Source organism: Podarcis gaigeae (assembly GCF_964106915.1).
Source record: "Podarcis gaigeae genome assembly, chromosome: 1".
In the NCBI taxonomy this organism is placed as follows: domain Eukaryota; kingdom Metazoa; phylum Chordata; class Lepidosauria; order Squamata; family Lacertidae; genus Podarcis; species Podarcis gaigeae.
The window spans coordinates 40,801,319-40,829,241 of record NC_139678.1 but is presented as its reverse complement, the minus strand read 5'-3'; the positions used below and the strand labels follow the sequence as shown (position 1 = coordinate 40,829,241).

Here is a 27,923-nt window from a genome sequence, read left to right as displayed (position 1 = left end):
ATTAAAAGGAATACATGGACCCTGAATACATTCTATTGATGTATTTTGCACAGCGAAATCCTATCTCAGTAGCTTTTGGTATGCTATTCAAAAGCAAATGCACACGTCAAAGGCATTCCATATATAATACAGTTCAATGTCTTTCTCTTTGTGCTATTTAATAATTTCCTGTAACTAGTGATTTCATACCCAAAGCACAGTTTATCCGTCTCCCTAGTTAATCTTCACTGAATTGATTCAGTACCCTGCGTAATAAAGGAACAATGTCAAACAAATAGTGCAAGATAAGAAAAACATTTTATTTTACGTAAAATGCTTTCTTTTGACTGACTTTGCATTTGTTCACTTAAATGACTGTGTGATATTCACAGGACACTCCACAAATCTATTCGTAATAATCTGTTTGATGCCCTTTTCTTTTGCATTGCATAAGATTGCTCACTATTTCAGACATCTAGATAATGGGCAGATAATGTAAGGCCTGTAGGCTATATAGGGGTTTTTAGTCCCTTTAAAAGGCCAAGTTACACCTGGCAGTAGTGCAGAGGTAAATAGGTCAGAAGGTGAGCATCCGAGCTTTTTTTTCCAGCTGGAACTCAGTTCCGGCACCTCTCAGGTGAGTGCCATTGCCATTATAAGAGATCAAGGGCGGTGATTGTGGTGAGCTCCGGAACCTCTTTTTCTTAAAAAACATAATAGCACTGGTGCATGTGTAGGTTAACCTGTCATAGGCTTATGCTACCAATCCCAGGGGTGGTGTTAGGAGGTGGACCAGGGGCTGAGCCCCAAGTCTCCTGCCTATCTGCATTTTCAGCTTATCTTTAAAACCTGTCTTATGACCCTTCCAGAAAAACCTGCATGCCAGTCCCTTAACTGCTAGTTTAGAACAGTACATTTTTGTATTGGCCTCTGTAGGTTCATTGCCACCTTCCCCAATCTGGTGCTCTCCAAATGTTTTAGACTACAGTTCCCATCCCAGTGAAGAGGGACAAACAGGGATGATGGGAACTGCAGGCTAAAACTTACGGAAGGCAGTAGGTTAAGGAAGGCTGGTCCCATAAATCTCATAGTAACGTAACATGCCATGTGATTAGGGAGACATAGTATTGTCACCATCTTTCCTCATCTGCTCTTCTCTGCTAAGCGAACTGCAGTGACCCTCATGGAGCTGATACATTAGGGATTGGGAGAAACTAGAAGCACCAGTGTTTGCTGTCACACTATTGCTGATGCAAAGAAACCAGTTGTTCCTCTTTTTTCTAGGTAAGGCAGGGATGGAGAACATGTAGTCCTCCAGATGTTGCTGGATTCCAAGTCTCATCAGGCTCAGTCAACATGGCAAATAGCTCTAGATGATAAAAGTTACAGGTGTCCAACCACATCTGAAGGGCCACAGTTTCTCCACCACTGTTTTAAGGGGACTAAGAAGTTCAATACTGGAATGAGCAATTAGGCTTAAGGCATTGCTCACTGTCCTGGAGACAGCAACAATTGAACCTTAGTTACTTCAAAAAGCCATTTGCCTTGGTTACTACAAAAAGGTCCCTTGTCTCATTAGAGATATTGAGTAGGTGATTGTCCAGATTGCATGAAATACTGCCCATGATGGTGCCATTGGTCCAGTTGAGATGCACTGCCAGCATGGAAAGTACCTGTATTATATGACCAGCCCAAATGATGGACAATTTAGCACATTGCTACAATTTTGCATACTTTTTAAATTGTTGTAAGGAACTTTTAAAAAAATAGTATACATCTTTAGAAAGGTGCAATATAAATGTTAGTATAAGTCAATGCATTATATGATATGGGGTCCACCATTAGGAATTTTCCAGTCCTGGCAAGGATAAGACCATGGTGGAGTCTGGTGGAAACAGGATAGCTAGGATTGACAGACAAGGCACTTGTATGCACTCAAAAGCCACAGGTCAGAAAGCAAGTGAGGTCAGAGGCACATCCTTCAGAAACCTGGACAGGTCTGAGGCAAGAGATAACTGGATCTGACCAGGGATGGTTGCTGACTGAGCTCATATTGCCTGAGCACACACAAACCAGGCTCTGCTCCCTTGCTGGAGAACAGAGAGGCTCCTGGCACTCCATCTTGGTTGCAACTAAACATAATATACAATTGGAGACAGGCCTTTTTCTGTGTATGTTTGTTTTAAATGGCAGTACTTCTAAAAGTGTTCTCATTACCTCTCTACTGTTTGGAATCTTTCCCCTCTTTTAGGATACTAATATCAGCCTTGTGGACTATGTTGTGATATATTACCTACGCCATTGTGACAAGGTAAATTATTTTGTTGCATTCACTATTTACGGTAAATCGTGTGTTGGTACATTGCTTAAGAGAATGAATAGCCATGATCCAAGGGTTTTGTGATGTTCTATTCGCAAATAACTTCCCCTTTGAGAAAGAAAACATAGAAGCCCACAGGAACCCCAGTTCAATAGGCAATTCCCACTGTGTATGCCTGTATCTTGGATCATGGGGGGAGGGGATTAAAATAGGTTAATGCAAGTATACAAATGGGATTCAGAATAATCTGGACACAACACAGTTGCCCTTTTTTTTGGGGGGGGCAAAGTTATTGAGTCAAAATCTACACTTCTGACATGAGTTTTCTTGGCAGCTATCCTTGTATCACAAGGGTACTCTGTTAGGTACTCTATAAATTAGCTCCTCTCTCCCCTCCTCCCGATTTCCATTTTATTTTATTAAGATTTCAACTTGGTGCCCACCTCCCAGCAGTTTCAACTTGAAAATTGCTTGGCATCCTGTTCTCCATTGTGTTTGACAAAGCCATGTGCAGAATTCCAGCTCCAAATATTAAAATTCCATTAGCACATTGCATAGCCTTTCCTCTCTTTTTTGCTGTATTATCTTAGAACAAATTTTAGTGCATAAGCTGCATATATGAGCAACAGTTTATTTTTCCGCTTGAATCTTTAAACTACATAAGAAGAGGGGGAAAGACTGGTACAATAATTTACATTCTGCCACTTGAATAAATGCTGCACTTACAATCTATTGGTTCTATTTATTTGATCACATTGATAGGTTCACATTTAGGGAACAATGGCTTGTTTTGTCAGAAAATCTTAACACTATTATAGCTACCAGGTTTTTTTTTCTTTGTCTTGTTTAGGATGCGGGAACAGAAAGGAGTGTGTTTCCTCTACCAGAACCACAGGATTTCTTCCAAGCATCGCAAGTTAAGTTTGAAGACCTAATAAAAGACTTGAGAAAACTGAAGAGAGATCTAGAAGGTAAATAAGGACCAGGTACCACTTAAAAATCTGCAGCCAATCTTCTGTATGTTATATTGGAAGTAAGTCCCCCTAAAATCTATTAAGCTTCCATAAATTTGCATAGGATTGCAGCCTTACTGCTTAACAATTCAAGCTTAGCCATGTCTACTCAGAAGTAAGTGGTATTGAATTCAGTACACCCAGGCAAGTGAGGTTGGGATTGCAGCCCGTTATTAGTGCTTATTCCTGAAACCAAACTTAAAGGTTATGCTGTTCAATGGTCTGTCCCAGGAGTAGACTTCTTATTTCAAAGCCAGTGACAAATACTTTCCTTAATATCACATTCAGTTCTTCATTCCCAAAGGAAATCTGCAGGAAATGTGTGAATTCCAAGCAAATTTATTCTAATTTCTCTGGGGGGCTCTGAATTTAACCTTGCAAATGGATGAGCCCAATAACCTGTATACTTGTCTCTATAGTTCAGTAATGTGCAATAATCATGTGAAGGACTGTTCATTGTTCACAGTAATGGAGAATAAAATAAGCAGTTTGGGCACAGTCAAAATAATTGCATGCAACTAGAGATGGTGCTTGCAGATTAAAGAGAAATTCTACTCCTAAAGAACCAAGGAAAGGCCCCTTTTAAAAGGAAGAGTGGTTTGACTGTTTGACAGAAGGGGCTACTCAAGAGGAGGAAGGTCCAGTTGCACACAAATTGTCCTTACTTGTATATGGGCATTTTATTCTCCAGGTATTCCAGGAAAGGAAACAAAGAAGTTCACATCTAGTGCTTTGGCCACAATGACTCAAACTAAAGTTTCACTGATATTTTAACTAACAGACTAGCAAAATTAAATTATTTGGGCCCATAAACTAAGGCATAAATTTACTCCTTTAAGAATAGGGAATAATCTATATAATAATATTGGTCTTACTGTCCTTAAAATAGAGCTTTCTATGTATATTGAATGAAAGGATTTTGTTAAGGTTAAACAATAAAAGTCTTCACAAAATAATTTATTATTCCAGTTAGACATGGCTGAATTAGCCTATAGTGCCCTTAAAGAAAGTTTCAAAGGTCAGCTGTATCAATTGTTATTTATTCATCTTTGGCATACATGAATGCTCTATCTCCTCTCATCTCTTAGCTCTGTAAAACCCTTGGCCTGCCCTCTCTTGTGCTAGTTTGTGCTGAAACGTGATCTGTGTTTGGTCTTCTGTTTTTCCAAATGTGTAGTCCTGGTGCTCTAGATTTCATTCTTGCTGGCCGTGCTTCAAGACTTTGACATGCTTATGATGTCAATGACAGTTACAAAACGAAGGCAGAAAGAAAAGCAGAATGCTGATTTCACTTTTCATCTTTTCCAGCCTGTTTAAACTGAGGAGTTTGTTAGACTCTTTGCTTCTACAGCAGCTGATGATTTCACTAAATATTGGATAGAAATTATGCAGGCACTTCTCTAGCATACATGCTACTTTGCTTTGCATGGGACATAAAGTTCCATGTGCCTTGTCAACCTGAGTGAAGTGCATTTGGTTGAATTCATTTAGTCAAGAGTGCTCTGTGTAGGGGACAGGGGAGAGCAGGCCATTTTCACTAAAGGAAGACATTTTGCCAACCACAAAGAAGATCACAAGTCTAGGCACAAGAGCTGCTCAATGGGAAGCTTCATCTAGCAACTTCTCTAGAGAGAGAGACATCATTCCTACAGATTCAGATTCTGGCGTATTCCTACAGATTCAGATTCTGGCATATTCCCATTTCATGGGTTCTACACATTTTGGCAGGGGCGGCACATTCTGTTTCACTGCTTGAGGTGAAACAGGACGTCCTGCCCTGCCAGCTCTACTGCCAGCAGAAAAGTGGCACTGGTGGAGAAGCGGTGTTGGCATTGTGTCGATTTCTGGCAAGATCTCACGTTCTCCACAAGATGCCATGCAGTTTCATTGAGCTCTCACTGCAAATGGTTGCGGATGCTGCCACTGCTTCTCCACTAGGGTGTCTGCAGTGGCTTTGCCTGTGGGGATTCTGCTGCCTGGGGAGGCAGATTCACCCTGCCTGGTGGCTGTGCCAGCCCTGCATTTGGTTGTCTGCTAGAGGTGTTCCTTGTTTAAATGAAAGAGAAGGAAGGAAGAAACTTTGTTTGGGGCACCATGCTTATCTGTCAGACCTAAACAACTTAGACAAAACCTCACTGGGATCACTCTTCTCATTAAGTTCTATTGTGTTATTGTTTGAACTGTTGCAGTGCTTCATTTGGTGTTTAGCTGGTAGTTCTTTGCTAAGCAATGCCAGGTTGAGGGACTTGTGTTCTGTGCTTCCACTGGTGAAGAGATTGAGTCTGCCCAGAAGAGGTGTCTCAGAGGTGAAGACCGTGCTCTGCTGACCTCCAAAAATGGGAATTCACAGTAAATAAATAAATAAAAGTTTTCCCCCGTATAACATTGTAGAAAATTCTGCATGGAATATTTTAACTGAAGAGCATTTTGTTTTTTAGTACATATACAAAAGATCTGATGAGCATCTGTAGTTTATGGTAGCCATTAAAAACCTGTGGCTGCTGGCAAAATGCGAGTGAAAGCTTAAAGCTGAAACAGATGTGATTTGCAAAAAAAATGTGTTGGAAGAGGCATAAGTCCAGACAAACAAAGTCATTCATATATATTTTATTTGGACAAGATTAAGTTCTCTGTATTATAGGTATATAGATCCAAAAATAGATGTATGGTGGAATTGGAAACCGTGAAATTGGTAGTTGTGATTTTATTAATGTTTATGAGTTCCCAGATTTGCATACGATTGGCTTGGGCTATATTAGCTTATTAAATGTTACAGTTCTTGAATTCATTTGGGGGAGCATTCTGAAATGTGGGATCTGTCCTTAGCAATTGGTGTGGACATACAAATAATATTTAATTTTTTTAAAAATAACAAAAGTGGTTTCTGTGAGTAAACAAAGAAAGAAAAGGAAAAAAGGTGTTACTTTTTCACATCAGAAAAGCAAACAAATTATGATGGAAGACAAGCAATTTTGCAGTAAGAGCTCAGCTATAGTGAGATCTTACTCAAATCTCAAAATGCTGTTAAGAGATTCCTTCTAAATAAAGTAAAATATAGAAGCTAAGAATCCACATCATCTGTTCACACCAGAGTTAAATGACTCTGCTCTAAGTCTCTAGTTTTAAATTCCAAGACCCTACGGAACCAAGAGTTCAAACACAAACGGGACCACTGGTATTTTTATCCTTTACTTGGGTTTTCTCACTTGAGATTTTAAAGATATAATATCAGTTAATACATAGTCAAACATATTTTAAGGGATAAAGGATAGTATTGTAGATGAAACAACCAAAACCATACATGTAATATATATATATATATATATATATATATATATATAAATCAACCCCACCCCGGTAAAAGGCATGCTGAAAATTAGGGTCCAAAGACTTGGGGTACATAAGAATGTTTTTGCCTGGCTCCTAAAAGCAAATAGTGATACCACCAAGCATGCCTGCCTGGGGAGAGCAGTCCATAAACAGGGAGCCACCACTGAAAAAGAAAGAAGTGTTTGCATTTGATATCCTGCTTTATCACTACCCGAAGGAGTCTCAAAGCGGCTAACATTCTCCTTTCCCTTCCTCCCCCACAAGAAACACTCTGTGAGGTGAGTGGGGCTGAGAGACTTCAAAGAAGTGTGACTAGCCCAAGGTCACCCAGCAGCTGCATGTGGAGGAGTGGGGAAGCAAACCCGGTTCACCAGATTACGAGTCTACCACTCTTAACCACACTGGCTTCATGACACCTGGAGGACACCACATAAGCTATCCCTGGAATAGGCAGATCTGAGCTACATGGACCATTGGTCTGATTTACGCAGCTTCCTATATTCCTAGGACTCCTATCAGCCCCAGCCAACATGATCAATGATCGGGGTGGTGGTAGTTGTAGTCCAAAAACACCTGGAGGGCACCAGGTTGGAGAAGCCAGCTTTGGAACAAGAATGTTATTTCTCAGTGTAAGACATAAAATACATTGGGGATGGGGAGAGCAATTAGGAGAAATGGAATTGGCCCAGGAGGATGATGAAAACTTTATATCCAGTAATACACACAGTTCCAAAGCCAGTATATCGGAAAGGATTTTTTCTAGTTAACAGTCAACGTAATATTAAACTATGAATGACTCAAGTGAAGAGCTCTTTACTGGTATTTCAGTTTATAATTGTTACATTCTCCATTTCCCCCTTTTCAAATGTTTGGCTGCAACATTTCCAAAATCTAAACAATAGCTTTAAAGCAAATACAGTGTCCAGAGTCTTAGATGTGTTGCTATGGTGTGAAAAATATTTAACTTTGCTAGCAGTTTTTGTTTTGTTTGCTTTTAGCTTGATTTATTTTTGGGATGCTTCTTAATATAATAGTTTAAGGTGGTTTGTAAAACTCGAGATGTCAAATACTGCTTTGCTTTGCCAAACTCTTTAAGCCAAAAAAAAAACTTTAACTTGAACATAAGTTCTGCTGGATCAAACCAAAGGTTTATCTGCTATCTTCTTTCCAACAACTTTCGAGAAACCCACAATTTAACCAGTTTGTGTGCCTAAGTTAATTTTAAAAGTGCCAGATATGTATGGTTTCACCAGTATTGGAAAAACAGAATATTTCATATATAAGCTAATAGTCTTTTAATCATGCCTAAACCGTAGACTTTGAAAGATCAATTTTCATCTCTCTTTTCAAATGATGTTAAAACTTTAGCCCATACTACGTCAAAGTTCATATTCATATCTGCTACATTTTGCACCAGTATTCTGCTGATGCTGAACCAGTTCTGACCCCCAAACAGGCTGAGATTCATTTATTTAGCATGCAAGCCTAAAGCGCCAGTCCTAGGTCATTTTGTCCTACAAAATGGTTTTCAAAGCACCAAGTATTTGACCAGTTCACATAGACACAGGGGTGCAGTTTTTATAGGCGGTGATGATCAATTCAGGTGCAGTTTTGTCTTCTGTAAATCTGCATTAGCTTTATTGGACATTTCTGTGTGGAAGGATTCTATGAGACTGGCTGCATTCAGATGCCTCATCAAACCAAGACTGTAAAAGCCCAAGCATGATTTGTTTTTGTTTTTTAAATCTAAATCTATGTTGCTCTACTTTGCACAAGGTACTTTTGACTTCTTTTCTTTTCTTTTTTTGCAATTCTCTCCTCCACCTCTCACACCATATTCCAGAACTTTCCTGAAGGTTTCTGAACCCTCAGGAGAGGCATTTGAGGCATTGGGGGGGGGGGGGCAACAGGAGTCTTTGGTAGAGAGACGGCGCAAAAGCCCTGTTGTGAGAACAGACTTCTACATTCATACCTTGAATCCCGAACATCTTGCAAGTCAAACACTTTGGCTCCCGAATGCCACAATCCTGGAAGTGAGTGTTCCGGTTTGCGAATGTTATTTGGAACCCGAACATCCAGTGCAGGTTCTGAGGATTCTGATTGGCTTCAGTAACCTCCTGCAGCCAATTGGAAGCCGTGCCTTGATTTCCAAACGTTTAGGAAGTCGAACGGACTTCCAGAACGGATTACATTCGACTTCTGAGGTACGATTGTAATGGCAGTAATCACATAAAAAACTGGTTGCTATAAACATATTTGGTACTTAGGAATTAATTGTGGATGAAGTAGAAGCAAAAGATATGTAGTCGGTTTCTGAGCTCAATTCTGTTGTTTCATAACTCTCGGTGTGTATGTGTTACTTTCAGTTTAAAATAATTGTATTTTTTATAAACTCACTTTTACAAAAACAATTGTTATAAACAGCAAAAAAATTACAAGCTATGTGTGTTAAAATCATATAAAATAATACAAACCTAGCAGCTAATAACAAATAATACCAATCTTTTCAGTATTATTTCCTTAGAAAAATAATTTATGCCCTGAGTTTAACGTCCCAATTATAAAGCTTCTGTCCAGGAGGCACATGGTTTCAAATGGGCTATGAAATAAGCATGTCTTTAACAATCCTGTGATGGTATTAACTGTCAGGCTCTGAGCAGACATTAGGAGATACACAAACAGTAGTGGCTGTTAGAAACTTTCACTGGTGTGTAATTCATGAAGGATAGTATCAGTGACAGGTTTACAGGGGTCCATGCTGTTAAATACTTGGGTTCACTGTCAGGATGATTCCCATAAGTGCTACTGGTAGGTCCTAGTATTTGTTCAGCAATTCACTCTTATCAACACTGAACTATTTCTAGTTTTACATTTACTTTTAAAATGACACTTAGAAATACCAACTCCCTCCTGATTGACACTGCAATACCCCTTACATGAAGGTTTGTTTATATGTAATGATTCTTTGGACAGATTTACAAGTGTCTGTGGAGTTTTAAAAGACAATTTGCCCAACAGGCATTAAGCGAGAGACACTCAGCTTTGTAAATATTTTAGTTTGTTTGGGGATTTTTCCCCTCAGGTTGAGCCAAATACCCCATTAAATCTGTAGAGAGTGGCAAACTGCTAATCAGCAGCTCAAGCTATGTTTGAACATTTTGCTAATGATTTCTAAGCTTTGCCGTGGGAACCACAATATACATCTAACAGTACGCAAGTTGAGGAATTTTAAGGAATGCCTCTCATTACATTCCATACACATTTTGCAGTATAGATAATTTTAATACTCGTTTTAAGGTTGATGCAGCCGACACATGGCAGGCATCCAGAAAATCTATTTAAAAATGTACTGTGGCAAACGATTACATAAAGCTGCTTGCACATAATGCTAACTAGTTGTATTTGATACTAAATTGGAACGGGCTCTCTCTTAAGAAACCCCATCACTCTTATATGTTGATCTGCAAAGCTGCTGTTCTGACTGCTAAACATTTGGTAATGCCAAATGTATGAGAATCAGTCGGTCCTGTCTAAAGGCCTTTCAGGTTCCATGTAGCTCTGCCAAAAGAATTTGATGGAATCCTAGCTCCAGATTGTGTCAGTCCAAGGGTACACCTCTTTCTGCTGTAACTAATCCTGTGTTCTGTGCTGAGACAGCTGCAGCTATTGGTACAAGGTCTTGAGGCAAACTTCTTAATGGGCAAACTGTGCTGGAGCACAGGACAGAGAAGAAAGGGTGCACATTAGAGAAGGAAGGGGAGAGAGTTCGCCCCATATGCTAAGGCCTGCTAAAGGGCTCTATTCTTGTAATACACTATTTGAATATTGCAGTCCACTGCAAAGGGAATTCAGTTTGATTCACTAGCAGTTTTCTGCCCACCTCAAGGTTCTTTGGGCCATGGTTTGTTGAGTGAACTTTGAAGCACCCCTATTTGACAGCTAGTCGTATTTTCTTTATTATATACACAGGCCAGTATTCAGGAAGGATATCCTTCGTGAACCAGAGATCCACACTAGTGTAGCACCAACCTCATGAAACAAGATTCAATTTCAGTGTCCCATTTACACCGCTGTCTCTTTCTTTAACTCTCCAGGCCTCTTGGCTGCTACTCTTTGCTACAGCATCGTCCAGCTAAAGTCATTTGAACCTCTCCAGAGAAAAAGTGTTGCATTTTCAAGTTGGATTCTTAATCCTCAGATCTGCCTTAGCCATAATTCCTTAGCCATCATTCCAGTGTGGCACAGGATGAGGAACGACTGTTTACTACAGTATGTTTCATTATCAAGGGAGAAGACTGGAAAGGAGCATGAAGAGTCATTAGCAGAAACAGTTCCTTCCAGACCTCTCTAAGAGTCCATTGAGGAAGTCATTTCATGCCTGTATTCAGGGTTTTTTTTAAAGAATCCAGTCTCCTTTAGAACCTTCCTTATCTTCAGTTTAAACAAAACAGTCACCCCACTTCTCAATAAAACTGACTAGGATAAATATAAGTATGCACCTTTACATTGAACATGCATGCTTCTTCCCCTTCGTGAATGACAACATTATTTGTTTAGCTGCTGTGATTTGACCAAGACCCTCAGCAAGGGAGGTAAGACATCTCTGCCCGACATCCTCATTTTAAAGCATTTTGGTATGAGGAAGAGAGCTTTGCACCAGGACCTACATTGCTGAAATAAAAAAAGAAATGATATATTTCGCATTAATGCTTTGTCAGGGGCAGGTGCTAGGAGCAGGTCAGTAATAACTCATACGGCATCAGTGAAGTTAAGTCATTATTCAAAGAAATGAACAGCTCAGGAGGGCCAGCCTAGAGAACAAAGCAACTCCTTACAGTGAGATAGTTGTGAAGACCGAAGGTCCCTGCCTTCACACAATTGTCTAAGCCTCCTCTCCCCCAGGTCCTTCCCAAGCAGTCTGAGACCCCATTGACGCATCTGTCTCTGCTCTGACCTCTTCATACCTTGTCTGGTCCTAGAAGACCTAGAGGGAGGGGTCTTGGTCGCAGCAGGAGGAGACCCCCTGGCTTCTTGAGCAGCCTGCCAATCTCGGCCTTTGGGGCCCACTCCTCTCCAGCCTCCACTTCTGCCTCTGATTCTGGACTGCTCTCTGCCACAGCCTCTTCCTGCTTATAAAACCCTGTTACCTCTTCAGTTTCCGCACAACCTCCCAGTTCCTCTTCTGCCTCTGACCACTTATCATCATCCAACCAACAATCCCCAGCTCTGAGCCTTCTTCCCTTGGGAGTTCTCCCCAGCTAGTCCCCCCACCACCACACCTCTCCAGCCAGCCAGTCCATGACATGCTTCTACCCTGAACCAATATATTCTAAAATAAACTACATTTATTTTATAAGGTTACCTTTCAAGTAAGCATGTTTAGTATTGCAGCTTTCTTTTAATTTCCAGTATGAGATCTAGTTTTGATTTCCATTCAAGTAACAAATAAAATTATCTTCCTTGAAATAACAGTAGGGATCTAGCAGTGAAGGGAAGGGTCAAGTTACTTGTCTGGGGAGATACTGCCTACCTTTCCATCTTGAACTGGGCTGCATGCTTTGGACATTTTCTCCATCACTGATGGGTTCTGCTGCTCCCAGGCTGTAAAGAAAAGAACTTGCTCAAGGACAAAGGATTCCCTTGCCTGATCTTATGCCATGTTGCTACTTAGCAAGTCTCCATGAAATTAAGACTGTCAGTTCTTTAAATATTCCATATCGATATACATATGTTTCCATTAATATTTTCAACCATCGAATAAAAATATGCATTACATTCTGTAGTGAATCCCACATAAAAAGATAGAAAAGTATCATTAGATACTTTTGAAGTCATTGGCAATTATTTCTGAGTACAGTGGTACCTCTGGTTACGAACTTAATTCGTTCCGGAGGTCCCTTCTTAACCTGAAACTGTTCTTAACCTGAGGTACCACTTTAGCTAATTGGGCCTCCTGCTGCCGCCGTGCTACCGCCATGCATTTCTGTTCTCATCCTGAGGTAAAGTTCTTAACCTGAGGTACTACTTCCGGGTTAATGGAGTCTGTAACCCTAAGTGTTTGTAACCCAAAGTGTTTTGTAACCTGAGGTACCACTGTAAATATGAATGGAATCAGGTTCTTTGCAAAAGTCATGTAAGCTTTAAAACCCACATCAATGAATTTCATAGTCAAATTTGATATATGAACATTTAATTTGCCGATTGGAAGGTTGGCAGTTCGTATCCACAGGACAGGGTGAGCTCCTGTTGCTCTGTCCAAGCTTCTGCCAACCTAGCAGTTTGAAAGCATACAAGTGCAATTAGATAAATTCCTGCAGCGGGAAGGTAAACAGCTTTTCTGTGCACTCTGGTTTTCGTCACGGTGTCCCGTTGCACCAGAAGCGGTTCAGTCATGCTGGCCACATGACCTGGAAAGCTGTCTGTGGACAAACACCAGCTCCCTCGGCCTGAAAGCGAGATGAGCGCCACAACCCCATAGTCGGCTTTGACTGGACTTAACCGTCCAGGGATCCTTTACCTTTACTTTAGCTGTCTTTAGTTTATTTGGACACTTTGATTTGTAGGTTAGTTTTTCAATTTTTAAGTTTTGGGGTCAGACTGAAAGGTGAGAAGCTTTTCTCTCTTCAGGAAGCTGCATTCTTTTTTTTCTCCCATTTTATCATGCTCTGTTGTAAGCATTGGTGGCTGCCAAGTAAACAGTTAAGAAAATAGCACTGTGAAGTGTTTTTGGGACAAGCACAGGCCCTACTGTTTATATTCTTCTTTAATTGTTTATTTTCAAATGACTTATATTCCATTTTTAAGGATACCAAATTTACACTTGGAATGCCTTTTCTGCAACACTAAGTGGCAGAAAGATCAATTTTACATAATACTGAAGGGGGGTATTTTGTAGGGGAAGTGTTGTGTTTTTTTCCAAAAAGAGCTATTTTAGTCTTCTTTGGTTGGGAGATTTTCAGTAAATGTTCCTGGTGGTCCACATGCATTGCATGCTCTGATTGGAGTTCTTCTGCACCAGCTTGTAAAAACACGGTGATATGTCATGGATTTGTTTGAAACTTTATGTTTGTTAAGATCCTTGTGATCCTCTTTCTTCTCCCAAAACTACTTCTCTGCCTAACTCCCATAAATAGGTGGCCTTGTGTCCTGCTTTACAGGGGACATCTTGTTGTCATCTATTTGAAGGGCTGTTTGGTCCAAGTCTGGTCTAATGATAAAGAACCATAAGGCAAAGTAGGAATCTTGACATTGCCCATCAGCAGTTATCACCTAAATCAGTAGCTTGAGCAGATACACAATTCACAGTCTTCTCAAGGGTCCTATGTACTATAATTCTATTTAAATTTAATAACTATGCTGATGTATTTATATCTCTGGTATAAAAATAAAAGTTAGTATATGCAGATATTGTGCAATTGTGTCCCTCTTTTGTTTTCTGAACCTTTCCCATTGATGTAGTTCTTCCCCCCACCCCGCCCCAGCAATGCATAAGCAGGCCACCCTTTCTTCATGCATGCCTCTGTCACTTTATACATACTTCATAGATAGGATGTCCACTTATGATTCATCAGAAAAGAGGAAACATATGTCCTGTCTTCAGCTGTGGCAACTGCAGTGCTTCTGAGATAAGGCCAATAGCTTTCCCTACGTGCCAAGGTGCCGTGGTGGCACAGGGAATAGGTTTGGCACAAAGAGTAAGGGTCCTCTGCCCCATTGCTTGTTGCCAATTTGAGAAAACACAGGATATCACTTAATATTTGCATATCTTTCCCTTCAGTGCATGTACCTGACACTCTATATGAAGTTGAAATTTGCTAGGGTAGAAGAAATCCTTTTTGGGTTGATGCGACCCAAAGCAATAAAAGCAAGTCCGCCTCAAATTCTTACTAAATAATTGCACTGCTTTCCCCATTATATAATAATTTACAGCCACTATGCAGAGTACATGGAATAGCATTTTTTTTAAAAAAAAAGCTGTCAAGAAAATATGACTTGAACATCCCATGAGTGGGTGTTATTAGATCTCCTGGTTTACAAAACTCCACCTAATCCCCTCCATTTTCAAAAGTAGCTGCACAGATTGTAACTGCCATTCCCTTAGGTAATTATAGGTAGTAATGAGTATGGGGAGTTGTTAACTGAAAATCACATAACTCTGAAAAATATATTAAGTTACACATATTTAAAGCTCTTATCCAGGCATTTATCACTCCCTTTCAGTTCTTTTCTCACATTACCACCTATATAACCAGTGATAAGTGCCTATCTGCCATTTATCTAGGTACTCTTTCCATTTATTAGAACTAAGTAAAATAAATATTAACCGGATTATCACTGACTCACAAGAAACTAGTAACTTCTATGCATGTCTTCAATGTCTTTTAAGCATATACTGCTGCAAGAGAATTTACAATGTTGTATGGAGGTGTTCTCATTACATGCAAATAAGCATTGATGCATCATCACCTCATTTACAAATCATTTATATCGCTATTGGCTATAACATTTTCCTTCTTATATAATCGTTTTTCTTTAAATCCCCACACCATATCTCCCTTAATTGCCACTCTTCACATATAATTTCACTGAAGTTAAGATAATGCAATTATTACAAGGTGCAAATCAATTAATCTGCTGTTTTCTCTTCAGATGTGTGTATTAGACTGGTATTCAACCCTAGGAACATAGAGAAATGATATCAGTGTAAGTCGACTGGCCTCATTTCCAAAAATACGACTAAGGGACCAAGATGTGAGACTGTAAATTACATAAGGAAGGAACCTTGCTTACTTTTCTGTTTGTAAATCATCTGAAAAAAGAAGCACTCTGCTCCTTAGATGTTTGCTCAGAAGTAAGCACCACTGAGTTCATTGGGGCTGAGTGAGTGAGTGTAGGATTGCAGCCAGGATCTCAGTAATCACAGAAGCAATATAATCATAACTCCCAAATGTTTCAAAATGCCTTCTTAGTATAAAGCTTGAGCCATCTGGGTTGTTTTACTAAACTATTCGTCGAATCATGTAGACACCTCTAAAATAAGGCACATTGTTGAGTTTTTTAGTGTCTTTTGGTGCTGTACTTTAATATAGGTGGTGAGGGCTAATTTGGGGGTGGTTAATACACAACGAATCCTGTTTCATGACATGGGAGCAAACTGTGATTTTGAAGCTAACCATAATCTAAGATATTCCCTGTTGAGAATGGCATTTTTAAAAATCAGATATTTTAATGACTAAGAATGCAGCCAATGTGGATCAGCAGAATCACTATCTTTAAAACCATTTTTTTCTTAAAGAATTCAAATAATACTTCTAATGTTCTGATAGGAGACAGTTCTTGCATTCATGCTCTTGTTTGTTTCTACAATAAAAGGCACGGTATGAAATAGCCATTGGTTTTTTTGAATGTTTGAGAATACTTGAATGTTATTTTAGTTGGTTAAAAAGTTTCATTAAAAGGTAACACCGAACTTGTCGTTGCAGTTTGTGAAAAACAGATGAAAGTGGTTTTCAGAGACTCACCAGAAGAACATCTCCAGCCCTTTAAGGATAAAATGGAAGTTTTTTTCCTGGAAGGTATGTGCTTTCCAAAAAACGTTTGTTTATATGTGTTCTTTATACAGCCACATGAGGGTTCTCTTCTTAATAATGGCTCAGACTGCACCGAATGCTGGTGCCCATCTCTTCACACAGATGGGGAAGGGAGACCTTTTCCGATGGTACTGTAACAATTTTCCGCATGGTCTCTTAGCTTCCATAATTTTACTTTACATGCAAAGGACAAAGACACTACATAACTCAGAAAAGGCTTTGCAAACATGGTACCCTCCAGATGATTTAAACTACAGTTCTCATTAGTCTCAGCCATAGTGTGATCTCATAGTGTGGAACAATAAAATAAGAGCTCAGCATATAAAACCAAAACCTTAGGAGCAACAGGTTAGGCCACATACCACTCACAGTCTTCCAACACCTTGCTGCCGCTCATTGTGCTCTGTGATCTGCTGCCTGGGGTAGCCTCCTCATTCTGCCTAATGTCGGGCTGACTCTGAAAGCTGAAACCGTGTGGGCATGTGCTAGGGTTTTGTCAGTCATGGAGCCAAATTGATGAAGCAGACTACCCAACAAGATTCTTCTGTGCCAATCTCTACTAACATTTAAATCTCTCATATTTTGTGTAAGATTGATTCATTGACTGGTTTTGATTTTAACCATTGCTTCAGAATGACTTACAATCCGTAAAAAAAATTAAAACAAGAAACAGTGAAACAAAGCCAACAAGATGATAACAAAACACGCTTCATGGAGCAGATTAATAATAATAATAATAATAATTTATTATTTATACCCCACCCATCTGGCTGTTTCCCCAGCCACTCTGGGCGGCTCCCAATCAAGTGTTAAAAACAGTACAGCGTTACATATTAAAAACTTCCCTGAACAGGGCTGCCTTAAGATGTCTTCTGAATGTCAGGTAGTTGTTTATCTCTTTGACATCTGATGCGAGGGCGTTCCACAGGGCGGGCGCCACTACCGAGAAGGCCCTCTGTCTGGTTCCCTGTAGCCTCACTTCTCACAATGAGGGAACCGGCAGAAGGCCCTCGGCGCTAGATCTCGGTGTCAAATCAAATTAAAATCAAAATTAGTCAGTGTTTAAGAAGCCATGGAAAATAAAATGGTTTTTACCTGGTGCTAAAATACATGTGAAGGTGGCAGGTGAATCTCAGTGGAAGAGAAAAAGTGCCACAGCTAAAAAGTCCTATTGGTTGCCACTCAGCTTACTGCAGGTGATGGGGGCACATGAAGAAATGTCTTCAATACAGATCTTAACACGTGGGCAGAAACATGTGGGAGAAAATGATCCCTCAGAGACTAAGTTGTAAAGGACTGTAAAGGTAAGCACAGGACTTTGACTAGTGCTCAAAAACAGACCACTGTTTCAGACTTGTGGGATATGTTCCCTGGTGCCAGTCCAACTGGGGGCAGACCCAAGGGTAGGAAGAAGGCCGCTTCTCCTGGGTCCTTCACAGGGAGCAGCTTTCCTCCCAGCATCATTAATATTTTGCCCCTACACCTCTTAAATTCAGTGCATGAAATATAATAAGGCAACCGAACTCTGTTGCATTGCTTGCGGCCCATTTTTAGAAGCTTCCATGGGCTTTGGCAGCCAAAATGGTGTCTATTATGACTCAGCTCAGTAAGCCAGCAGTTGTTCTCCAGCTCAGAGTTAAATCCAAGCAGGAGAAGAATCTGGGAGCTATAAAAACTCACCTCTCATTTCAGGTGGGCCTCTGTGAGCCCCTGAAGTTCATTTGAAAACCTTCCTCAAAAGAACTCTGCTAGTGTCCCTAGCCAGTGCTGTTTTGTGCCACATAATGTGGCAGCAAATTCCATACATTTATTTTGTGGAGTATTTTCCCATAGCTAGCCTAAATCTACCGCCAGATGGGTGGAGTATAAATAATAAAGTCCTCTCTGTCCACTTTCTTCATAGCGTTTTGACTGCTGTTTTTGCTCCCTTTTCAGGTCTGTGATAACTTCTTCTTTTTTAAAGACATGGCAACCAGCACTGTACACCATATCCCAAAGGCACCATAGATTTGTTTAAGAGGTTTACAAAACTGGCAGCTTTAGTGTTAATAGGTTTCCTAGTAACCCTAGTATGAATTTTGCATTTTGGCACTGCTGCTGCACATCAAGGATTTTAAATCGGTTACCCCAGGATCTCTTTCCTGGTTAGTCACTGCTGGTTAAGACCCCCATCAGTTTCCCTGTGATTCTTCTGCCCCAGTGTGTATTACCTTACACTTGAGTCACCTTGTACCTCATTTATCATTTGATGCCCCTTCCATAAAAAGTAAATTTTGTTTCTATTTAAGTCAATAGCATTAATGCATGCTCCTTCTCTCTGGACTGCACTTTTGAGTATCACAAACTACAATTAGGAACACAGATCTCCTATTGTCACAGCAGTTCTACGAGACTCTTGTAAGGGAAAGCAGAGCTAATTGTAACTTGCGGTGCCTATTCAAGGAAATTGATATTCCCAAGCGGGCAGTATCTCCAAAAAAAAGTCTTCAGCAATTTACTGCCAAATCCCTGAGAAATCACATGCATGGTGGCACAGTTTGATTATGTGAGTGGCTAGTCTTACAATTTCATTTTTCTTCTACAAGCATGGCTGTGAAAGAGACCTGAAACTTTAGCTTTATAATCTTCCCAAATTCAAAACAAAGTATATTGCACTCTGTATTGAGTAAGATCTACTCCCGTGTAAATGTGCAGTGGGTTACAACCCTAGACTATAAACATCTCATCATAGGTTCCTGCCCCTCACTAATGATACGTTTCTAGAAAATGTAATACATATATTAAGCTTCCCCCATAAACTTAGCAGGGTTCCTGCAAGAGAAGGCCTCCGCAGTAGGACTGTTTCAGTCACAGGTATGTCTGTTCTGGTGGTCTTTTCATCTCATTTAATTAGCAGTTTATATTTATGGCTCCAGCAGTAAGTGAGCTTGAGAAAGCGCTGTGTATATGTGCACATTAACACCAGCAGTCTCGCACACTTTGATATATATTGCCTTCTACTAAACTCTGAGCCAGCCTTCTGTTCAAATTAAGCAACCCTAAATAATCAAAAAAAGCACATGGGAAAAACCTACCTCCAGTTGTTCATAATTTCCCAGCCTTTTTCTACAGATAAACTTGTCTCCCCACAATGTATTCTATGATATGCGAGGTTTGCTTAAAAGGGACTGTCATGCTGAAATTATTCAGGAGCCTAGGGGCAAAATGGATGTTACACCACTTTAGAGGAAATAGCAGGTTTGGGGACCCTAGGAATGGGGTAGGAATAAATAGAGTGTGCCCCCACTCTCTAGTCCTGATCTGGATTGGGGCCCTTGCACCCGCTCTTTACAACCATTCGTGCAATTGTTAATTGCATGGATGTTGTCGTGTTTGTCGCCCCAGGAAGCGTGAGAGAATCATGGTTCTCTTGATTTTGACAGTGATGAAGTTGGAAAATGATGAACCCCCTCAAATTATTCACTTATGCAATAGAATCTTGCTTCCACGTATTTCTATCCTGTGCCTAGAAATGTGTTCATTGATGGACCACACTACATTAATCTTAAAATTGTTTTTCAGAATTTCAGCTCAGCTCAGTGGTTTGCTGAGAATAGCATAGTGTTGATTGTTGCTAGACTTAAAACAAGTATTCAAAGTTTTCAGCTCTGCACCTCCAGTTCCTGAAGCAAAAGTAGCAAATGTACCTTCCAGACGCTGTGGGACTCCAGCTCCCATTTGCCCCAGGCAACCAGACCAGTGGTTAGGGATTATGGGAATTGTAGTCCAGCAGGATCTGCAGAGCACAGTGTTGGTCACGCCTCCCTTAAAGGCTGTGTGTTCCCTTCCACTAGTGCAGGAGTTTACAGCTTTACTGATTGTTGTTCAAGTGTCTTTCTTCCTGCGAGCAGGATACCTTCTCTGTAGTAATAAGGCTAAATATCTTACCTAGTAAAAGCTTATGCAGACCACCTATTCCCAGTACTTTTGCTATTGTTAAGGGATTGGAAGTGTTTCATTTGCACAGGCTGTGCATGAGGCAGAAAATCTTGCTATTTTGTTGGATCTGCTGGTGTGCAGGTATTTTTTTTTTAAGAGCAAAAGTACGTTTAAAAAAATCATCTCTATAAAAGTTGAGAAATGATAATTACTGGAAAAATCAACTATTACTTTTGACAATCTGAGTAAGGAAAAGAATTCTTAACTCTCCCTTGCCTCAACCCTAAATGAAATATCCCATAATAGTCTAATGATACATTTCTTTAAGCATTCCCTGCTGCTTACTCACCTATTCTTTGTACGTTTGGTCCGCTGTTGCATACATAACATTCACACATAACCTCCATGTTAGGGAAAACAAAATGGCTTTCTATTCTTTGTTACAGAAGAGGCAGAACAGAGCATATGTGAGGCCAGCTGCTCTTACTCATAAAGGACTGATCTGGGAAGAAACTCCTGGATGGTTGATAGCCAAAGCATGATATGCCACATTACTATTTTTAATTAGTGGATATTTTTAATTAGTGGTAAAAACATAATGGAATAGTAATTTAAAATAATCAGAAATATGCTTCACAGTTCATCAATTTTTCCGTCTATGGCATATGTTTTTAGTGAAACAGTGTTTGAATAACCATAATTTCCATGTTTTTCAAATTCCATTTGTTGCTAAACATTTATTGTGATCCTGATTTTCATTGCCTCATGCTCAGGCATGTTTCCCCTTTCTTTCCATGGCCATGAATTGCAACAGCTGCAGGCGACTGGAAAAATGTTAGTAGTGCCAGGGATAGGATATGACTGTCTGCTCTCAACAGCAAAACTGAATCTTACAAGGAGATAATACTGAGATTCTCTTTTCAACAGGAATGTTTATTTGCCCATGTAATTGTTGTGTGCAGTTGTAGAAAGAGACTCAGTGTACACAAATCCGGATATGAAATGGACCTCGCCTTGCGAAGTAGCAAACGCTACTGTTAATTGAAATTTTGCAATCTGATGAAAAGGAAGCTGTCCTAACACCATTACAGTTACTTCTTCACAGTTATGTTGTACATAAAGGGATCAAATTAGTACAAGTTAACTCATTTAAACCACCTGGTTTGGCAGTTGCTGTCCTTATCAACCAGGAAGTAACTATTCTTTTGATAACGGAAGTTATCTCAGACCACATCAGAATTATTCATGTCCATAGACACAGAAGTATAGCATTCAAGCCATAATGGATTAACTTCTTTATAACCCTTATTTATTTATGTGGTTATTCATTTTAAATGTAGTACTTATACAAACTCATTTTCAGGTTTTCCATGTTTAAAATTCTGAAGTACTGCCTAAGAGTATTGTTTAGTGGGAAGGAATGACTATTTCACAGTGGTCTAACAATTGCCCTGTGTCCTAATATCCCTCAATGACGCCTATATATGATTTTTGAATATGTGACGATCAGCCTTCTTTCAGCCCAAGCACCATTTACCGTAGTCTGCTACGTCACCATCATATGTCCATGAGCGCATTTGTTAGTCCAGATTAGGAAGGCTGGTTCGTGAACAGGGATCAGGTGACTGGATATAAATCCTTCATTAATATTCAACCTACATTCTTCATGAAGATACAGAAAAGGTAAATGAGATCCCAAGGCCTTAGTCAGCAACTACCTTTCACTGGAGAACTGTTTGAGAATAGAGTCAGGGGGTGTGGAGAGCCAATGTTGTCCCTATCTCATCAAGGTCACTAAATTGCCAAATCCTATTTCTGTAGATATTTGTCCCTCAACATCCCTGTTTTGTCTCTAGGATGACAATTTCATTAGACAAGTAGTACCCTCAGTGGCGGGATGCGGGTGGCGCTGTGGGTTAAACCACAGAGCCTAGGACTTGCCGATCAGAAGGTCGGCAGTTCGAATCCCTGTGACGGGGTGAGCTCCCGTTGCTCGGTCCCTGCTCCAGCCCACCTAGCAGTTCGAAAGCACGTCAAAGTGCAAGTAGATAAATAGGTACCGCTTCGGCGGGAAGGAAAACAGTGTTTCCGTGCGCTGCTCTGGTTTGCCAGAAGCAGCTTAGTCATGCTGGCCACATGACCCAGAAGCTGTACGCCGGCTCCCTCAGCCAATAAAGCGAGATGAGTGCCGCAACCCCAGAGTCGGCCATGACTGGGCCTAATGGTCAGGGGTCCCTTTACCTTTACCCTCAGTGGCCTGGTTTGGCCTAGAGTCTTCCAATGACTTTCCTAGACGTGGAAATCATGTAGACTTCTTCTGATCCACTTCGACATGCCTTGTTAATGGTGTGCTCTGACTTGGGAACATGAGGGTGTGCCCTCAATCACCCCAATTTGCCTTGTTATTCAGGGAATACACAGATCCAGTGCGCACACATAGTAAATATTACTTGATTTTACTACCAATTATGAATTCCATACAAGTACCTTATTTGCATCTGGTTATATTGTTGGCCAAAGTGTGAAATGAGATGTCTAAGAAAGTCCTACTGGGAGAAACAAGTGTAAAGAGGCTTACATAATTCATTTAACTCTTTGGGTAGGTAGTTTCAATCTAGTTATGATGTTTCAGACATGGCTATATTCTGAACTAAACACAGCAACCCTGTTCAGCACAGTTCTGATCACTGGTCTAACCAAACCCTTTCTCTAGCTCAGCATCAATGCACGCAGCTTTAAAGGTGTAAATTCTGAAGGAAAAGAATAGAAATATACTCACACGTTAATTTCATTTTTAACATTATGCAGGATCATTTGCTTGTGGCCTGGTTTTGTATATTAAGCTGCAATTCACAATCTGGCCAGCATCTTTGTGGATATTAAAGCCTCTACAAACCATTTCTAACACTGAATATTCTCAGATATTGCTTTCTGACTCTCTAAGCAAAAAACTATTGAAATTTTCACTTTCTTCCAAGCAACACTTGGATTAAAAAAACAGAGTACTGCAGTTCTTTATTTTTCCTAACGCACACTCACACACATATCCATTTGTGCCTTTAATCTATTCACTGTGATTGAAATATACATTTAAATGAGCAAAGAAACAGATGTGCTCCATATAAAATATGCTATAAATCTTGTCGCACAACTTCTTTGCTCCATGCTCTCTTTCAGAAACTGTCAAATATCCAGTTTTCATTCTGGTATAAAATGCTCATTTTCTGACTTGGCGCCAACCACCATATGCCAGAATAAAGTCAGTAACCAGCAATAAAAAAGGCAACATAAGCACCATTGAAATGGTACAAAGCAATTAACAGTGGGGAAAAGTCTATATAAATCTATGAAGAATTAATCTCTGCTTTGCCACTATCCTGCTGTGCATTTACAATGAGCCTCTGCTCCTGACCACCAGAAGTGGCTTAACTTCATAAAAGGAGAATGTCCTAATGAGGGAGGGAAAATAAATGAAAATGAAAGCCCTTGGTTCTTTTTATATCCTTTCCACCTTTTAACTGTTTTAGGAAAACATAGTTTTGCATATGTTCTGATCTGTGAGTCTGCTGCACATCTTGCATGCCTATATTTTTACCTGATCATGTGAAACCAATCTTTGCAAAGCTCAATGTGAAGAAATAACCTCAGCTTCATAAATCATTGTTAGCATCCCACAGGAGGAGGTAATGCTGTGGTTTTTCTCTTCTAAAACATTTCAAGCCTTCACTTTCATATGTTTTTTCCTAAAATTAGTTTCATTCTGCCCCTATGCATTCTCTCTCTCTCTCTCTCTCTCTCTCTCACACACACACACACACACACACACACAGACCCATTCTTTACAAATCAGGCTGGATATATAAACCAATTTACTTGTTAGCTGGGTATTTATAACAGTCTCATGTTTTAGAGAAGACCTGTTTCCTATTCTTATGGACCATCATTTATCATAATTTTGAACATATTACCCTGTACTTAGAATGTGCTGATCTTTATGTTCTTTCTCTAATTCTTGCTAGAAGATTTTAAATGTGAAATCTGCCTGCAGAATAGATTAATTTCAATTTACTGAGTTTAAAAGGGATTAAAACAAATTTTCAAGTTTTTAAAACTGTTTGGGTACGCTTAGCAATCTCAGAAGTATGAATCAATGACATTCTGTTTGTAATACTAGCATACATTTCTGTTATGTTTAATAAGAATGTGTTTTAAAAGTTATTATCTGTAATCCCAGCTGAAAAAGGAATGATAGATTAATGTCATTTTAACCTACTTGCATGGGAATATTTTTGCAAAATTAGATTTTTGCAGTTTCCAGTTAGAAAAACATTACTTTCAGCATAATCTAAATTTAGAGGCGTGTGGGGTATTCTGTTAGCACCAGTATATTTTAGTGAAGTGTTGCTAAAGAATATATTAATTGAAAACAAAATTTAAAATATCATCTTTCATCTTCTAAGCAGAAGTTTTCTTTAAGTAAAACAATCTGTCTTTCAAAAGCAAATTTCTAGGGAGAGAAGATTGTCGTTTATATTGAAAGATACCAAAGAAAAATGAATATATAATATCTGGCTTAGCTGGCCTCACTGCCATAATACCTAGTAAACTAAACTTCAACATTATTTTGACAAATATATAGGCAACATTATCCTATTTTAAACAGAGCATATTTTCTTAGTTTCCTTGTGTTACTTCTGATAATAAACAGTTGAATTTGTTCTGTGGGCTGAATGCATAAATATAATCAGTGTTTTTGCATGTGAATACTCAAGATTTCATGTACCGTGGACTTGAAAAATGTTAAGACTTCCAAAATCCCTCCAGTTTAGGGATGAGTAGTATCTTACCCTTTGCACACCCACATGCACAAATATGTATACACTATACTTACATATGTACACTTCTTAAACATCAAAGCAACACTGGTTTGAAAACAGGTTAGGTTACAGTATTGCACATATAAAACCTGTCATTTTTAAGATTTGTTAAACACTGCCCCTTAAAAATGTTGTTGTTGTTAATTAATTAATTAATTGATTGATTGAATTTGTATACTGCCGTATACCCGCAGGTCTCTTGTACATCTTAAGGGAGCAATCGAAACCCAAGATGAGCAAGGATGAGCAAGATAGGATTTAGCAGTTCTCTGATTTAGCCAGCCAACTCCTGGTACAGCTGGGCCACACCAGTGTAATTCCCCCATGCTGGGGGGAACGGGACTTGGGAACAAAAATAGACATTTCATTAGTTGATCATAAGCAACACAGAGAGTTTTAAAATAATCAAATACAGTGGTACCTTGGGTTACATACGCTTCAGGTTACAGACACTTCAGGTTAAAGACTCTGCTAACCCAGAAATAGTACCTTGGGTTAAGAACTTTGCTTCAGGATGAGAACAGAAATCGTGCTCCGGCGGCACGGCAGCAGCAGGAGGCCCCATTAGCCAAAGTGGTGCTTCAGGTTAACAACAGTTTCAGGTTAAGAACGGACCTCCAGAGCGAATTAAGTACGTAACCAGAGGTACCACTGTAACTAGGAAGGATCAGGACCATGATTCGGGGGGGGGGGGTTTAATATTAATCATGCTACATATCGGGCGAGTACCTGTCAAGGACTTGGTCAGCCAGAATTTGGCCTTGTATACATGAGCTGTCCTGGCACATATTGGAGATCTGGCTGGATGGGACAGGAATTGTAAATTGGTCCACATTTTGTGCACTCGGTTTCCTGATGCAGCAGCTGGCAAATCTAAGTGATTCTGGTGGGCAGGGAGGTAAAGTTGCAGTAGTTTGTGTGATTTTTATTTTCCTGTCCAGTTTAGCAATCACTTAATTTTGAGTGTGGTCTACTCCACTGAGCCTAGGGCTTGCCAATCGGAAGGTGGGCGGTTCGAATCCCCGTGGCGGGGTGAACTCCCATTGCTTGGTCCCAGCTCCTGCCAACCTAGCAGTTCGAAAGCATGTCAAAGTGCAAGTAAATAAATAGGTACCTCTCTGGCATAAAGGTAAACAGCATTTCCGTGCGCTGCTCTGGTTTCACCAGAAGCAGCTTAGTCATGCTGGCCACATGAACCAGAAAAAATCTCTGTGGACAAACGTCGGCTCCCTCGGCCAGTAAAGCGAGATGAGCACCGCAACCCCAGAATCATTTGTGACTGGACTTAACTGTCAGCGGTCCTTTACCTTTTTAATTTTGAGTGTATGCACCTAATGGTGGACTTCTGAGCAGAGCAGAGATACCATTAATATGCTAGACAACCCACTGCTCAAATAGTCTCCCTGCCTGATTTGGTTGAGGTGATCTCCAGTCTGGTGTTGGAGCTTTCTTAAACCACTTTACTTTTCAAAAAGTGCTATTCAGATCCATTAAAATGAATGGAAGCTCAGAGATTTATTTCAGTGAGGTGTGAAAATGCCCTCCATCAGTCTGAAAGGTGCCACCAATTTTGGTGTAGTTTTTGCCACAGCAAATTAATATGTCTGTCTTTTATGGAATTTGTACTCAATAATTGTCTAGCTAGAGCCAGTTTTTTAGCTCTAGTCCTGGGTATCAATGGGAACAGAGTTCCTCACATAAAGCACGTTTTCTATGTGATTTTTTAAAAAATGGGTTTGAATTAATTCACAATCTGGTCAAATTCATTTCACTTTGTCTATCGCCTGCATAATTGTCAATCATTAAATAAAGAAAACCTACTTTGGGCAGTAGCTTGCACCTTTACAACATTTAAAGAAAAGGCGAGTGAGAGAAGATATGATAGAGGTGTATAAAATTTTGCAGAGTATGAGGAAGGTGGACAGAGAAACATTTTTATTTGTCTTTCATCGTACCGGACCTCATGGACATCCATTGAAACTGAATATTGGAAGGTTCAAGACAGCCAGCACATAGTTTAACAGCCAGAACATAGTTGAACTGTGGAATTGAGCGGCTTCAAAAGAGGATTAGACAAATTCATGGTGGATGAGATTATCCGTGGCTACCAACAGTGATGGTTATGTTCTGCTGCCCCTGTCAGAAGCTATATGCTTCTGAAAACCAGTTACTGGGTACCAAAGAAAGGGAGAGTGCTGCTGCACTCAGGTCCTGCTTCCCACAGGAATCTGGTTGGCCACTGTGAGAACAAGATGCCGGACTGGATGGGCCCTTGACCAGATCCAGCAGACCTTTATTTAGATAAGTGGTATTAATGGCATATTCGATGCAAAAGAAATGCTTACTGAAATCCAGTTATTACATGATATATGCCTCTCTACTCCAGAGGCTATGTTGTGTTGGAGTTCCAGGAGAGATTTCCCAGAACATGTGTTTTTGTCAAGAATGGATCAGACAGCACAACTTTCTCTCTTGGTCTGATGCCAGACTGTCTGGAGAGATGCCTTATGTCCCTTGTCAGGAACTGATGAATCTTTATAGGTTACCTCTGATTCCTGGGGAAAGATCTCTGGTGACGTCTTCATACATTTGTCCTTCCCTGCATGAGAAGAGCAGCATCCTGAAATTCCATTGGGAACTTTAATCTTGCCCTTTTTATAAGAGCCCCGCATTATGCTGACAGCGGAAAATAAATGGCTTCGTTTCCAAAGATGCTGAAAACTTCAAAGATCCTAAATTGAGGGCCTATACTTATTAACCGAGAACACCAAAAGTTCTGAATAAAAGGAAATCTGTGGTTTAAAGGGTGAGGGAGGAGAGCGCCTATAATGAATGGATCCTCTAGATGTTAGATAGCTGAGATTCCTGCATTGCAGGGGTTGGGCTTGATCCCTTG

The 27,923-nt window shown here is 40.0% G+C and overlaps 1 protein-coding gene across 4 annotated transcripts in view; it reads left to right on the top strand.

The window, feature by feature from the left end:
- FMN1 (formin 1) overlaps positions 1-27,923 on the top strand; it is a 162,918-nt gene that overhangs the window by 118,065 nt on the left and 16,930 nt on the right. For all 4 annotated transcript variants that reach the window (XM_083744317.1, XM_083744315.1, XM_083744316.1 and 1 more), the window contains 3 exons: positions 2,231-2,290; positions 3,150-3,270; positions 16,125-16,217. In XM_083744317.1, the coding sequence (XP_083600443.1) occupies positions 2,231-2,290; positions 3,150-3,270; positions 16,125-16,217 (274 nt within the window). The remainder of the gene's footprint in view (positions 1-2,230; positions 2,291-3,149; positions 3,271-16,124; positions 16,218-27,923) is intronic.